This window comes from Coloeus monedula, assembly GCF_965178545.1.
Source record: "Coloeus monedula genome assembly, chromosome: 7".
NCBI lineage: Eukaryota > Metazoa > Chordata > Aves > Passeriformes > Corvidae > Coloeus > Coloeus monedula.
Genome location: NC_138787.1, coordinates 4,006,617 through 4,023,449, shown reverse-complemented (window position 1 = coordinate 4,023,449; position 16,833 = coordinate 4,006,617). Strand labels below are relative to the sequence as shown.

The 16,833-nt window shown below is 42.6% G+C and overlaps 1 protein-coding gene across 2 annotated transcripts in view; it reads right to left on the bottom strand.

The window, feature by feature from the left end:
- Positions 1-16,833, bottom strand: part of ERBB4 (erb-b2 receptor tyrosine kinase 4) — a gene marked incomplete at its 5' end in the record, with an annotated part of 570,202 nt that overhangs the window by 159,569 nt on the left and 393,800 nt on the right. Inside the window, 2 exons of one of the 2 annotated variants that reach the window (XM_082284612.1) lie at positions 3,358-3,476; positions 10,143-10,208. In XM_082284612.1, the coding sequence (XP_082140738.1) occupies positions 3,358-3,476; positions 10,143-10,208 (185 nt within the window). The remainder of the gene's footprint in view (positions 1-3,357; positions 3,477-10,142; positions 10,209-16,833) is intronic. The other variant, XM_082284613.1, reaches the window with a different exon arrangement.

Below are 16,833 nucleotides of genomic sequence, written 5' to 3'. Positions count from 1 at the left end.
AATCCACTAATTCTCGACTTGATAGGACATTCTAAAACTGCCAAGAGTAAGCAGCTATTTATCATTGTCTAAGCAAATGCTAATGACTTTTACAGAGGTCCAACCCTTTAGATCTCTTACAGCATGAGTACATCATCCAGCTGAAAACTGGAATTCCCAATTAGGAAGCAAGAGGGATAAGATCTTCTTTTGAGCTAGCACAGGAGGGGGCCATTTCCCTAAGTGGTGAGTTTAACAAGGTCAGTTGCTTCACATACTGAGAGAGGAAAATAGGACTTTGTCCCACTTAGCATTCAGGCTCTGCCACGCACAGCTGACAGAGGACAGGGCCCTGACAAATGAAGAGGCGAGTGTATGGATAACAAAAGTAATGGGATGCAGGGAAAACAATTGACCATGCAAGGCTGGTAATTAGGAATAGAAAGGCCCACCGATTTTGACATTCCTTATCAGCACACATCATGTCTATGGTTTTAACCACAGATTATAAGAAAACTGTTGGAGCAATTTTCACAGAGCATACCGTGAATGAAAAATTTGTATGAATATGAAAGCTGTAGCCTGGCTTGGATCCCTCTAACAGTTTAAGCAGCCACTGTTACTGGCTATTGCCTCCCCACTAACCTGTAATCCAGGTTGCTTTAGAAGTGTTAGTCTAGGAGTGAATCCTTCTGGTCTTTTTCCAGGTTGTTAAAATACAGATGGTTTTGTGTCTTTAAAGAGTCAACAAGTATAACAATAATATATATGTCCTGTCCCCTTCCCTCCTGGGCTGGGACTGAGAGAAAAGAGAACAAGATTCCTCTCTTCTGCTGATTTTACTAGCAGTCCTTATCTCCATTTGGATCAGGACCAGCAGGACCATGGGACCTGTCATGCCAGAAGATTTCAGAAAGGAGAGCATAATAATATATCCAAGGACAAAATCTGCTGCTGAAAGGGACAAGCAGGGAGATCCGTGATGAAAGCACTATCCTACATGGAGCATGTGCTAAGCGGAACTGCTGATCCTGTCTTTCCTGGTTCTTTCAAATGCCAATTACAAAACTTGCCATTTTTTTCACAGAAACAGATTTTTTTTCCCTTTACAAAGATAAACACTTTACTCAGAACTGGATGTGAAGTCCACTCGAGGAATAGTGTTGTGTCACTCTTCTGGTTCCACTAGGCACTCAACCAGGCCCTCCTACACATTTCAAGTTCTAGACCCAGTTTGAATCTGAGATTAAAACATCAATAAAACTTTGCATTACCATGTTGGCTTGCATTTATGTCAGATGATGATTACTGTCTTGCTTTTAGAACTGAATATGCAAATGACTGGATGGCAGCATATGGAGGAGGATGGATGAATTTTATCTACAGATATTAAAACCATATTTAGAACAGGATGCTGTTGCAAGATGCCATAATGCTCTAAAGGATTTGTAATGCTTCATAAGCTGTACTTTTGCTTATTAATAAATACTAATATAGTTTTTTTCCTCAACTCATTTCTTACATGTTGACTTAAAAGGTACTCCATCATGTACATGACAATTCTCTGATAACAGTTTAGCAAATGCATAAAGTAAAACACACCAATACTCCTTGGAGACGTGACAGTTCTCAGGAAAAACTCATCTAGAAGATCTGGGAGCCTTTAATTTATGGCTGAAATGTTTTATATACTTTCGTAATTGCTTCAATATGCAAATTTGTAGCATTTTGTGCTAAATGCTGCTAATTTGTCAATAAAAGCATGGGGAAATACGCAGGGAAAAAACAAAGTTCTGTGTCTCCGCTGAAAGCTAAGCACAGTTGTCTATAGCCTAAAGCATTACACTTTTCACCCACTGTGTCTAAGCAAGTAATGACTAGTCCTGAAAATTGCCAGACCCCTGCTGAATTTCTTTTACATTGCTCTGGGGCCAGGAGAGAATGAGAATAAACCCTGAGTGCTTCTCTGCTGTATCAGAACAAACATACTAGTTGATTCTTTGCATACATATTTCCATGGCTGCCACAATTCAGGAAGTCTAACTTTCAGGCTGCAGCATTACATAACTTATGCTGCCAATAACTTGTCCTTAACCTTTGAAAATGGGCACACATCAACACATCAGTTCTGAGGATGTTCCTCAGTGCTCATTTGCGAACAATGACTGCATTTTTCCTCTTCCCTTTACCTATTTATACTGTACAGGACACAAGAAAGAATGCTATTTTCCTATCTCTATAGTTCAAAGCCAACAGAGAACTTCCAGTGACTGGAAAAAAAAGCCATACCATATGTGCTGAGCATCTACTTGAGAAAAGCCACAGAAAACAGTTTTAGTAAATCCTGTTGGTGGCTAAGTCAAGCCACCACTACAGTTCATCAGCAGCCAAAGAACAGCATTTAGAGTGTGGTTTTGAAGCACAAAACCTATCACTGTCAAACAGTCAGGGCCAGACAGAGAAAGATTCATTTTTGTCAGTTCCTTATGAGCCACTTGCCCACAGTTTCAAAACATATGCAATTTTCCATACCCTCCTCCCTACCCCACCTGGCAGTCAGCTTCACAGGTATTTGTCTCTTCAGTCACATGGATACCTTTGAAAACCCACCTCTCTATGCAGGTTCTAATTCTAGGCTTCTTTAGACCTAGGTTTGCGTCCCCTGAAACCATTAGCAAAACTTGTCTCATCGACTCAGTGTGATGAGCTACACCTTTTTTGAGATCAGTTTTGGGTTCTAAAGCTGTTCAAACGCTTAGAAATAATGGATTAGAAACAAAAAGATTTTTTTTAATGGCCTGGATGTTTAGATTGTCTTTCTTTAAAGAAAAAGCCATTTCTTCTTTCCATCTGAAGCACACATGTAGTAACATGCATTTGAGGGAGAGTGTTTTAGGAACCACTTTCCTTCCATCTCCACAAAGAAGCATGCTCAGTTAAAAAGCTGAATTTAAATTAAGTCTGGCAGAAACAGGGAACGCCTTGCACAGGGAAGCTAAATAGTATTCTTGACTTTCATATGAAAAGCACACAGAGCACTAATAAAAATCATGTTCAAATGTAATGACAAATACTTCTAAAAATTTGCTATCACCTCTAAAAGCTAATTTTGGAAAAGAAAAAGATAAAAATCACAGAGACAAGCACATTAATGGTTCCCAAACTGTATTTACAAATCTCATAGATCTGTTAATGGGTAATATTAAGTAGATAAATGATGTTAATAGAATATGAAAAATACTAAATGCTAAAATTTGCATCCTGAATTTGCGAGTGTGCAGATAGTACATTAAAAGGGATGAAATTGTGAATTTCATGGATTAAAGCATTAAGAATCTGCAGAGTGACTGGCAGGAAGAATAAAAAAATCACACATACAAAGCAGTCGGTGTCCTTGGGTCCGGAGCAGCCGCCGGCACACTCGCGGTGGCAGCAGTCACTGACATAGGGCCCATAGCAGCGTCCATCACACTGCTCTGCACACACGGTCTTCGTCACTGCACGGGGCAGGAAAAGGGACAGCGTCAGACACAGGGCCAGGCAGAGAGCTCTCCAACTGCTCCCCGAGCAAAACCCCCACAGCGTGCTGGAAAAAGCCCCAAGGAGTGAGGGAACTGCCTCAACGGTGCTGACACTCGGATCCAGAATGCCTGCAGGACACCACCATCCAGAATGCCTGCAGGACACCACCATCCAGAATGCCTGCAGGACACCTGTATCCAGAATATCTGCAGGACACTCCATCCAGAATGCCTGCAGGACACCTGCATCCAGAATGCCTGCAGGACACCACCATCCAGAATGCCTGCAGGACACCTGTATCCAGAATATCTGCAGGACACTCCATCCAGAATGCCTGCAGGACACCTGCATCCAGAATGCCTGCAGGACACCTGTATCCAGAATATCTGCAGGACACTCCATCCAGAATGCCTGCAGGACACCTGCATCCAGAATGCCTGCAGGACACCTGTATCTAGAATATCTGCAGGACACCTGCATCCAGAACAGCTGCACAATACCTGTATCCAGAACATCTGCACAATACCTGTATCCAGAATGCCTGCACGACCCCCTCTTTAGGAACACATGTGTTGCTGAAGGACTGTGGAGAAGGAATTTTTAGTGTGCCCTCTTACCCTTGAAAATTCATGTGGAATGTTACTTTCAAATCATCAGTTTTCTTCACCAGGATATGACACCCCCTCTCACCAAACCACTTGGGGTTTAGTTTTGTGCAAAGAATGGTCAACCAGTGGAGCATCTGCCTCCCCTCCCTCATTCAGCTATAACCTTAATCCTTATTTTATGGAAAAATAAATTAGTATTATCCAAACAACTATACCAACCACCACTGCCTACTGTGCTGTCAGCTGTCTTTTGATAAAAGCTGGGATGATACACTTCTGCAATTAACCTTCAACATCTATGCCGTTAAAAGCATTTAATTACTTCTCTATGAAAAACACTTTTCAGGAAGCAAGAAAAAACAAAATTCCATCCAACTTTCTGCTTGATTCTATTTTAATGTATATGTAACTTCTTTATAAGTACATTCTGATCCAAAATCCCTTCACAGCTTAGCAGAAATACTTAAGGTAATGCTGAAGCTTCTTGCTACATACAGTATTTATTTAAGACATAAAAATGTAAATAACTTAAGAGGAGTGATTGTTTATAATCTGTGGAATGAAACAATGTGCTTTTAGAGCAATTTCATCTTGCTGCTACCAGAGTGAAACTCCCAAACAGAAAAGGCTTTTGTGCCTTGTGCAATCTAATTTGAGAAATTTGGGAAATTCTGTGAAGGCACTTGCTGCCAATATTGCCTGAGAAGCACATTAAAAAGATTTGTTTATTTAAGTGACAGTATTGATAAACATTAAGACAGATGTGAAACAATGGTACCTGTGGCTGTGTGCCACCAGCACACCGTGGTGACAGTCTTGGCTCATGAAAATGAACAAATACCTTTTCTAGTCTTTGACTGTGTCTTGTTTTCCACCAGCTCAGGATTAGCAGTAGACTGGGCACTGTCTGCCTCACAGACAGGTGAAGCCCAGCCTTACCCTGACTTGAGGGAGGGCACCAACACCCAGCGGCTCCCCCTTAGCGGAGGGGCACAGAGGCCGTTCAGTTCACTGCACCCCACAACCCAAAGTCTCTGCGTTCACCCGTGCCACTGCCCAGGGGAGCAGCTGGTCCCAGAGCTGAGGGGACACCACCCAAATGCTCTGCCTCACCTTCGCCACGGCATCTTGTGTTTTGTCATGGCCACAGCCACATTCTGCCTTGTGGCTGTGCCTTGAGGCCATGCAGGGAGCCCACTGTTAACCACATTCCTTGCTGCTGGCCCACAGCTATTGGACGTTTTGCTTAAACCTGGGAAGTTTTGGTGTAAAGCCCCTCTGTGTGGATAATCAGTGTGAGCCACCTAACTAATTCACCTCCGATTTATTTACCCCAGAACCAGCTGCTGTTGGGTGTGGGCCATGATGTCCACCCTGTCCATGGAGCCACTGGTTCCCCATGGAGGAGGGACAGTGGCACAGCTCAGTTGGTTGGAGCATGGCGCTGATAACACCAAGGTCTTGGGTTTAATCTTGGGATGGGCCATTCACACCAGGGCTGATCTGGAGGAACACAGTCCTGTCTTCAACACAATACTTGAACTGGATGCCTTCAAAAAGTATATTTTGCTTCTGGTTAGACACCTGCTCAAGGAGGGTCTCTACCATGCTGCTCAGGATAGGGAATACTGTGGCTTTTCCTGAAGCAAAATTAATAATTACAGCAAAGGTTTGTCGCTGTTCTTCCCCAGTTGTTTATTCTTCAGGGAGAACAAACAATGCCAACAGAAAGGCCAACATGTTGTTCTAGGAAGAGGCCAGAACATACCATATCTATCTCCTGCTTCACTGTATGCCATATTTGCATTATAGCTGCTGTTAAAGGTCCAGGTCTGAGAGAACCTGTCAGGTGTCTTCAGTGGCACCACACACACCAAGACATTAATGAGCTTAAAGGGCTCTGAATAATCTTAAGGAGTCACATTTAAGACACTTTAAAAGGAAGGTTTTTCCCCAACACAAAACAAACACAGGGCAATTCTGTGTATTGTCTGAAGGCCTGAAACAATCTGATTGCTCAGACGCAAATAAATATCACTCACCAGTTCAGCTGCCTGCAATCATTCTCAGGGGATAACCCCACAGAAAATACACATAACTGCACTGGTTTAAAAAGATAACAAGCTTTTTTCCCTAAACACTTTCCTCCAAATACAATTAATTGATTTTATAGCTGTAACTCAAGACCTATGTGAAAGAGTGAATTACAGATATTACCCAGAATGTGGCATTTCGGGTGCTAGATACTCACATCTTCACCCAACACAAGCATGAGGAGGCCCTCACTAATCACAGCTGAGACCCCAAGCTTCAAAGCAGATCTTTTGAGGGTCAGCACAACTACCTGCCTGCACTCCTACAGATCATGTGTGTGATCCCAAGAATTTGGAGGGTTCAACTACACAGAACTGTCACAGTCAGGACCAGGACCACGGGACAAACACCAAAGTCCTGAAAAACGTGCTGTGCATTGAGATGGATTTCTGGGTGAGACTGTCAACCTCTACCAGCATTTCAGAGCAATAAGCTGTGTTGGGGATGGGATGAAATAACCACCTTATGTACGTGTGCAAAACATCAGTCTCCTTTATATTTTCCCCTCATCTTTAATTGTGTCAGGACACCATAAATCTATGAAGGAAAAAATGGGAAGTAACTGAAATCAATGAAAGTGTTACAAACATGCAAAGTTATTAGAGCAATACTAGAGTTTTAATTAAAGATGCTGGGTCCAAGCAGAAATGCTGGGTTTCCCTGATTGATCCCAGCTGCTGGTTCAGCTCTTTCTGTGTGCCCCTCCAGGCTCCTGCTCACCTTTTGCTGCTCTAATTTAGCACCTTCTCCTCAGCAACACCAGCTGCACAAGGACTGTATAAATACAGTTGTGCTCAGACCACACTCCTGTGCACACACACAGTCATGGAGCACTTGACATTTGCTAAATGTTTCATGTTCCAGGTTTGATTTATAGGTTATATTTGTCTTTTTGCATTCCCTTAGTTGGGTCTATATTCTAATTTAGATTGTTCTCTTTTCAGTTACATTCCTCCTGGGAAAAGTGCATAATCTGTCACTTTAATAATGTATTGAATTGTAAAAGTTTCAATTTCCACACGAAACTCTTAACAGACATGAACAGCAAAAATTTTAACAACCTAACCATAGATTTTCAAATTTGATTACTGCCTTCCCAAACCATTTGTTATTATGATTTTATTTAGAGTGGTTTACATGCTATTCAGCGTGTGCCCAATATCCTTTGAAAAATAGTCTTTTAAAAGTATTTTCACATTAGCCTTTCCTGACACTGAAACAAGTTATATCATCTAGATTTCAAATTCTTCCTATTAATATCTACTAATATTTTAATTATAAAAGAATAAAGGATTGTTAACTGTGTAAAACAGTACCCTGGAATTTCATCTTCTCTACCTCCTGACAGAACAGCTTGCCTTAAATTTCCTATTAATTGTCTTCTTAAATACATGAATTTTCTTGTCACATTTAGACATTAGAACAGAGTTAGATGCAGGTGGTGTTTCAGACAGAGTTAGCAACAAACATGTTGCTGGAAGGCAACATAAGAAGCAGCTAGGTAGATGATATTCATGAAAAAAACAAAGGGATTTAGATTTTTTTTCCATATGTAATTTGAAATGAAAGACACAGATTAAGATCTTTCATTTTTTATCCTTACCCAGGAAAATAATTTAAATCTTATCTTGGGAGGGGGGCTCATTAGAATATTTTGCTTCAATCCTCAATCAAGAAAAAAAAAAAGAAATTATTGAAATGCAGCTCTGAGTTGTTTCTAGGATCAAAATGGTTTGGCACTCAGATGTAGCACTGCTGGAGTATTTTCCTACAAGTGTTGGAAAGACGTGCATCCCCAAGGTGACAGGGTTAAGGTGGGCACAATGTGCACAACACCACTCATCCTGTCTCCAGGTTGGATCTAACATTTTTCAGCCTGAAAGCCAAGCACATCTTTTAAAGTCAGAAATGAAGGCAGCAAAAGCATAGTCCCACTTGCACTTCTATGTTCTGAGTCCCTACTCAAATTCTCCCTCTTTTCTTCCCAAAGTTCGCAGGAAACACATTGTGAGAATACAATGAAGAAATACCCTCTGCCAGCCTTTTCCTTCAATCCTGCTGCTTGTCCAAGGTGCAGCGAGGTCATGGAGGCAAAGAGGAAGTCTGTGATGTAAAATTAATTCCTGTCCCTGACAATCACAGGCTGTGGAGTGGGCTTGAAGGTAAGAGGATGTGGAGCAGCTACTCGAGTAGAAGAGTGTGATCGGTGTATGTCCCTGAAACTTAGATGGGTTATGGCTTTTCCTAGTTAATTATTTTAACCTATGGTTGTGCCTTAGCCTGTCCCCACTGTTTGGATTTGTGAGGGCAGCCACTGTGAAGGCAGGGAGAGCTCTCACTCCTGGAGCCAACCTTCCGTGCAGCCCTGCTGAGCTCCTGCCTTCACAGCACTGCAGATAAGCTTTTCTCTCCCTGGTATTACTACATTAATCCACCAAATCAGTTCACTTATCTGAGAGCAGCGCTTTGTAGAGGCTGAGACCATGGGAGCTGATCCTGCCACATGGACCTCTGCAGCCACACGGTTGGACTTACCATGAGGCTGGAGACACGGCCTGAGCCAGGATCATGGGCTCCTTATGGAATGTAACTGCCACGATTTTAAACTATTCTTGGATAGGCTAACCACAGAAGGCCTGAATAAATCTACTCATGCTTGGATGGATTATGCAGCTGTTTACAAAGTTTTAATAGACAAACAAGCTTCTTATTAGGACAGAGAAAAAAACCAAAACATGGATTACTTCTAACCATGATATAAAATAATTTGGTCAGCTAGGGTTTAAGTCACTTTCCATTATCTACTTAAGCACACAACCCAGAACCTACTTCTTTTCTTGGTAAGGAGCAATGACTTCCTTGGGGCCTTCATAAAGACTGCCAGCAAAGGAAGGAGATGTCCTAGCTCAATTCAGACAAAGAAGAATCTGCTCTGCATCACTTAGTCCTACAACATGTCCTAAGGGATCGCTGCACTGTTCCTACCATGTCCCAGGAAAGAGGCAGATGACACTGGGCTGACTCTCCTCAGCACAGAGATCAGCTGAGGTGCTCATCTGGGAGTGGCTCATTTGTCACAGTCCTTCCACCCATTTACAACTCAGCCAAGAAAACAAGCACAAGCTGAAGAAGCTGAGGAGCTCCCAGCAACCACTTAATTTCCCAGGTAGAGTGACTCCAGTAAAAGCAACTGGTTTTCACCCTCTTGGAAGCAGGAAAAAGAAAAAAAACTTGTAGAAAAAGCTCTCAATTTTCTCCTCTTTTATTATCTGCTAGTATTGTGACTGTACTTCTTGCTCTTTAGTGCCTATGTGAAGGAGCTTAAAACACTCAAGGAAGAAACTCATTTTAATGTTCTCTATATTCAAGAGGACAAACATTGTTGAGTAACCCTTCACTTACTACTTCCTTCACAAAAAAACTATTATTCTCTCTTTCAGTACAACTCAAATACATTCTGAAGTTATTATAAAGAGAACAGTTCTGCAAGATCAGTAATATTCCCAGGCTGCCATCGAAATTAACAGAGCATTTTGGCATCAGGAACTCTGCAGTGTCAGGTGGTCATTAAAGATCTCCAAATCTGCCTTGTAGTTTTTTTCTATTCCTGCAGTATTCATTTCAGTGCATTCCAAAATAACCATCAATATTCTCAAGAGCTGTGATCCATGTTGCTACCAAGTAGTGAAAAGAAAATTCAAGTTAGTGTAAGCAGTTTTAGAAAGCACAAGGGAGGAAAGAAAAATATCATTCACATGGGTGGAAAATAAAACAGATAATCTACTGGTAAAAACATTGGAAAAAAAAAAAACCCTTGTATATTTCAGAGTTATACTGAACCCAGAATTCATAGCATCCCTTCACAACTGAAAGAAAAAACATGTAGGATCTCTGCTACATTGTTTTCCAATCCTTTGTTTCTCACTCTTACACACTTACAGGTCTGGCAGTGATTCTCTGTTGGTCCCCAGCACCGTCCTGTGCAGGACTTGTGGCAACGACCACCTGCAGGACAGACAGAAAGAGAGAGATTGGAAATGTGGCTTCCTTTCATTCCTTTAACATCCAGCAAATGCTGAAGAGGAGAGTCCATCTTGTCTTTGGAAGGTTTTTAAGCTTTAGCAAGGTTGCAGCAGTGCCTGTAAAAAAGGCCCACCTAAATAACCAGACCTGGTGTCAAACTTATATGAAATACAGATACTTATCTAAATGTTTTATACCCTAAATACCTTTCTGGTATGCATTATGACTGGGGCATTTTAAAACAAAAAGAAGTATGAGCAAGTCTGGAGGACTGAGGTACAATGTCATCACTCAGTACTATCGCAATTGCTTTCCCCAGCCTCTGTAAGACCTGCTGATTCTTCCACAGCAGAAGAGATGGCTGTGCTGGAAAGGCTACACAGCTACCTACCTCCTGTCCAATTTCATCTGAACAATGGGACACTCTACCCAATGCCTTTGGTTAAAAGCCACCCCTCTTCCCCACAAACTTGCATGGTCTGCGTGTCCAAATTATGGTAAGGGAAATGTGCCCTGTGCAACTACTTAACCCCAGCAAAGCTCACAGGACCTCCTGTTTTCTGGCTGCTGGTTCTTTAGTTGCCTGTGGTTGTGCTTCAGAAGGAACCTCATGTTCCTTCAGACCTTGGACATGATGCTCTGCATCATCTTTCCACATGCTAACAGGTTTAGTCCCTGAAGAAAAAGAACTGTAGGGGCTTTCACTGTAAAATACAGCTGGAAGAAGAAGCGTTAGCAGTGGTAGGTTTTGTAAACTACCTAGTGATTAGTGACTGAAATCCACTTGGACTGAAGTGGGAGTTGAGTTCACATGTCCATGTCATGGGAAAATGCTGACCCCTGTGAGAGGGAATGGCAAGCAAGGAGAAGAGCTGGAATGTTCTCTTCTGGCTGCAGTTCAACACCACTGGAGAGTGCGCTCAGACAGTCCCACGCCAGTCTGGGCTGTGAGGGAATGGAGACCCCATTCCATGGCTGCCATCTGAACATGGCCAAAGTCTAGGTGCACTCCCAGGTGTGGCAGCACCTGAGGGGCAGGCAGCAAAGCCCTTCACAAAGCCAGAGCTGATGGGATGAGCTGAGAAATCCAATGTAAAGCTTATGGAAGACTATGCACAGTCCTTATTGCTGCGCTTTTGATCGCAGGAACCCAACCTAGTGTTTGATTAAACTTTTATCCATCACTGAATACTGCTGAGATTCTGCTAAGTGAATTTCCCCTTTGAACCTGATCCAGGTTCAATCCTTTTAATCGTGTATTAACAGCTGCTGCTGCTAACACTGCTCCATTACACTAAATCAAATACTTGCCACATGCCCTGATGGGAGACGGTGTCGGAGAAAGTGCAAAACGTCTCTCAGCTAAGGCTGGATCACCCTAAAGACAAACACTGCTCCTCTGCTAGCAGTGTGCTCACACCTGCAAGATGTTACAGAGCTGACCAAACCCACCGTGATGGTTGTGTGAAGTCAGACTCTCTGTCACTGATTTTTCAAAGCCAGCATTCCTCCCTTGGCATTCCTGGTGCCATTGATGATGCTGACTGGTAATTACCACACTGAATGCCAACTACCTTGTTAAAACTACCAGCTCCTTGTTGCATTCATGTTCATTTAAAGCAATTATACTTGGGAAACATTGTTGCTGACATCATCAGCACATAATTTGCTGTCACCTTCTACCATATGTTTATTTAGATCACAAATGTACTGTACCTACATAAATGCAAATTCATTCTGGCTGACAGGGAGGGCACTCCATCTGGCATGAATAATGAAACTTTAATCAGTAATAACAATTATTATGATTATTAAGAGACTACTGGAACCCTGCACAGAAAGCAAATATATCCACACTGATTTATAAGAATGAAAGTTTAAAAAGGCGAGGTAAACAGCAAATTGAAGGAAGAATTTCAGCAGATGAGGCTTGATAAGATACAGGTTGTTAGCTGATTTGGGTACTTGCTGAACTGAATAGAAATGCTCCCCTGGAAGTGGGTTTTATTAACTAGCTATTCCTGATCAGCAGGAGGAGCGGGATGGATGCACACTCAGAGAACCTTCACCACTGTGGGCTATGCTTGGCCCTCCCCTGAGCCGGAGCATCCCTGCTGGGGCAGCTCGGGAGGAGCCACAACCCACCCAGAAAGGGGCCTCCTCTTGCAAGAGTCTCCTCTATCCCAATCCTTCCTTGAGGTCCAATCTCATGCTTCTCTAGGCTCAGAGGTCTGGAGTGCAGGGAGAAAGCTGGAGGCCCTGCATCCAGCACCAGAAAGCACTGCACAGATCACTTTCAACCACACATTCCTGAGGCACAGTAAGGCTGCAGTTTGGCTGTCCTTCCCCTTTTTGTCCCTGGATTCCACCCGATTCCAAACCATACTGTAAACACTGGGCTTTCCACTGCAACATGTGCTGTGGGATAACACCGAAGAAAACTTCAGCATCCCTCTGATGCCTTGAGGTGGCCATGTAAAAACAGAGACTAGACAAAAATAAGAGAATAAAAGTAGGTATTTATTTGAAGGGCCTTCAAAGGTACACCCTGGGCAGTCAAAAGGCTGCACCCAAGATGGACTCTGGGTCACGGGTTCTTCACACTTTTATAAGTTTGGTCCATTTGTGTATCAGGGTTAATTCTCCAATTATAACTTCAGTTAATGATGTAACTGCCCCAAGTTTGCCCCCCTTCTAGGCTTTAGTTTACACATTTTGGCACCTGGTGTCCTTGAGGTGGAAACCTAGAGAGGCTTGTTATGTCTGCCTAGCATGAGAGAGCAGAAGTTAACAGACCACATGAAACTTCAGAGTTACACACCAGGCAGTACAGGATTTGAAAAATATAAAAGTTAAAACCTAAGGCATCACCTCCAAGTGATTCCTAACTAGAGATTCTGTAAAAGATGCTCTTAAAATACAAATCTTCATATCTGAAGCTCCTAGGTGCTGAGCTGATCCTCGGTACGCAGCCAAAAATTTATTCAGCCACCTCTATTCCTCCTGGAAATAAAAGCAATTCAGCATCTTCAAAACATAATTTTAAAAAAAAAATTTAACTTGCATGCCTGCTGCCTGGTACATGACTTTGTTTGGCAGTGTCAGATGATGATTTGCATTTAAATAGAGATATTTAACAATAAAGCAAGAAAAGGCTGCCAGTTTCCTTTTTTCTCACTGGGAACTCAAAAGTGTCTGTTTCATTGTTTTCACTTTTCTCAGCTGTACAGACACAACCAGGAGCTGAGCTTGTAGGCAGCACACCTCTGAATTGCATTGTTATGTGTCCTTTTGAAGGTCAAATATACTGAGAATTAAAAACCAAACTCCGTCCAAACAGTGTATCTATATTGGCTTGGTTGTTTAAAGAGAAAAATAACTTTCTTTGCTCTCAGTATGAACTGGTCTAGATTCTGCCCTCACAACACACTGTATTCCACCTGGTTTTCCCCACTAAGGGAAAATCTGTCCTGTAATAAGGACAGATTGAAACACATTAAAGACCAGCTCTGCAAAATTAAAACAAAAATAGTCCTGTGGAAGTCAACATAAGCACTCAGGAGCATAACAAGCATTCATGTGAGGAGCAGATCTCACAATTATATCTCTATGTCAGGCTTAAATGATAATAAATGTATTGGCCCTAAGGTTGACAAGGCCCTTGGAGAAATTCTACCACTACTCACAGATCTTCCTGTATATATTTCTTAAGATTTTTAGACTGTGAGGCAACAGAATTGAAAAAAAAAAAAATTATTAAACAATTTGTGGCATAAATCATTCCTGTCATTCGTTGTGTCTAAAATATTCTAAACCCCTCCAGCATACAGCAGAAAGGGCTAAAAGAATTTGGCCAAAAAAACCCTCTGCAGGGCACAACCTTGGCCCATTCACTTGATTCTTGCACATTAGTGAAGGCACATTAGAGAAACCCTGTGTTTTCCTTTTCCAAGCAAGATAAGGAAGAGAAGAACCTACAAAATTCTCCTGCCCATTACAGCTGGGACACTGGAGTACATTTCTGCTCCTGAATAGTAGCATTGTTTTGCACACACAGTGACAGTCTGGAGGCTTCCATAATTTTCACAGGCTTTGTTATGAAATCTAGGTTAAGAAAGGGCAGATTCCCACTGGAACATGAGAATTAATTTTGCTTTGGCAAATTGCACACAGAAAACCAATGTTTTGTCTCCTGGGCTGTCTTCCCTTGGGTAAAACTACTGCAACAGATCTGAATTACAGACTCTGGCCAGAACACCTTCCTTGTCATTTCCAGGATGGAGTTTTATTTGTGAGAGATGCTTCTGTTTTCCCAGCCAGGGAAAGCCACCAGCAGAAAATGTTTGCTCACTAGCTTGGGAAAGACCAAGGTTACTTCATCCTTGTGTTTTCCTGAGAATTGAGAAGGGCTTTCCTTTGACTTCAGACTGACTTTATTATTTCAGAAACAGTAAAACCGCAAAGGATTAAGTTACTGATGAGACAAGAAAAATGAAGTCCTCCTCTTAGCTCTAAGTTCAGTGTCATACAGAGAAGAAACACTGCTTCCTCCCCATCAGCTATGCCAGCTGCCTTGAGCAGACCCCTCTCAGTAGAAGGATGTTGGGGTTTTAGGAGGTCTCCTGGTTTTTTGGGTTTTTTTCTGTTAAAGGAATTCCCCCCCCCCCCCCAATACATGTTACTAGGGGAACAAATGGCCAGGTACTTAAGAAAAACAAAAGACCTGGCTGCTCTTTTTGTTTCACCTGGGTGTGTGGGCAGTTCGGTCTGGCGTTAGGACAGAGAGGGAAGCTTCTTTCTTCAGCCACTTTTCCTTCTGCTGGAGAAGCCCTGGGATCCCAAGCCCGCCTTCCCTGCCCCACTCGGAGCCAGGCTGTGGCCACCCTGCCCTGCTGTTGCTTTGAGCCTTCGCTGCGTTGTAGCCGTGCTCACTCTGCCTGCCCAGACCTCCGGGGGGTTCCCCGCTTGGATACATCTCGTCTGCCACCCGGGATTTGTGCTCGTCCCTGCCGCTCCAGCCTGCTGTTCCCGAGGGTCCGGCCGGACACCAGGATCGGCTGCCCAGGGGTTTGTGAAGCCTTTGTTCCATCCCTTCCCGGGATCCCAGGGCACCAGTGCCGCGTGCTCCCCGAGCTCGCTCCGGAGCGCCCCCTGCAGCCGCGGGGGAACCATCGCACCTGCCCTGCTCACCGGGAGCCGCCAGCGCCCCTGCCGGCTGCGAGCGGAACTGCACCCGAGGGGAAATAGCCTGACAGCCGAGAAGGCTGGCACTGGGTTTGTGATTGTTTGCTGTTACTGCCATAGTTATTGTTTGTTTGACTGGTTATACACATATAGATATATAATAGTAAAGAACTATTATTCCTATTTCCCACATCTTTGCCTAAAAGCCCTTGATTTCAAAATTATAATAACTCAGAGGGAAGGGGGGTTGCATCTGCCATTCCAAGGGAGGCTTCTGCCTTCCTTAGCAGATACCTGTCTTTCAAACCAAGACAAAGAAAAGCAGAAATAAGAGAAGTGTCTCACTTTGCACAGAACTTACATTTACAGATTGTTTCTATCAGGTTAATAAATCATCATTCAGTATTAGGATATCTGCAACACACTGATACTGAAGTGCAAGTAAACAGACAAAATAAAGTGGCTTAGATGGTTACAAGCCATAGTTTTAAGCACCCTCTTTACTTACCTAACAATCTAAAATAATTGATTAATTATCAAAATAGTTATAAATCATTTATTAGCTTCTGTAAGCTGCTTAGAAACTCATCCTTTACCTGAAAAATGCACTCCTGCACAAATGCTAGAGACACCATAGAGATGTTTCTAGACATAACCAGCCCTGAAGTCCAAGAAATTCCAGGTATACTCTGTGGTAAGAGTCCCAGGCTGTTCTTTGCATGGCTTAGGTGAGACAGAAGGTTTGAATATGCCTGTGTGGTGTTTTTCTAGGCAGCTAAACTCCTTAGTTCTATGTAGGTATAGATAACAAAATCAACATGTAATTCAAACACCTCAGCAGAGCATTAAGGAGAATTAAAGATACTATTGTTGTGATGGATTGTTCTGCCTTTATCAGGCCATAATGCTTTCCCTGTCCTTGTCTGACTATTCCTATAGTCACACATTCATTCATTCACTCACACTTCTTTGTTAGGTAAAAATAATTTTGCATTTCCTACCAGCCCTGTGCTAGCCTTCAGATCTCTCGTATCAATTTGAAAGTTAATTACCTAAGAGAGTCTCACACTTCCCAGGATTTCCTTCCCTTATGGCAGGAGAGACACGGTGCAAGAAAAAGTAAAACTTTCCGTAAAAGAAGAAAACATGTGATAGAAATACCTAGTGCTCATTTTCTCTCCCTCTCTGTAACGCATTATGGGATACAGAAATCTAAGGGTCAATTCCACTGCTAAAAAACTATGTGGCTTTCACTCATGTCAGATGAATTCACCTTAGAATCTATCACCAAATAGTTTTCCAGTGTAGGATTAGTCCCATAAAATTCAGGCTTTTCTTTAACAAGCTGTACCTGCATTGGTATTGTTACTTTTATTATGATAAATGGCAGCAGCCGACCTTTCTGTCTCCTCTCTGCATGTTT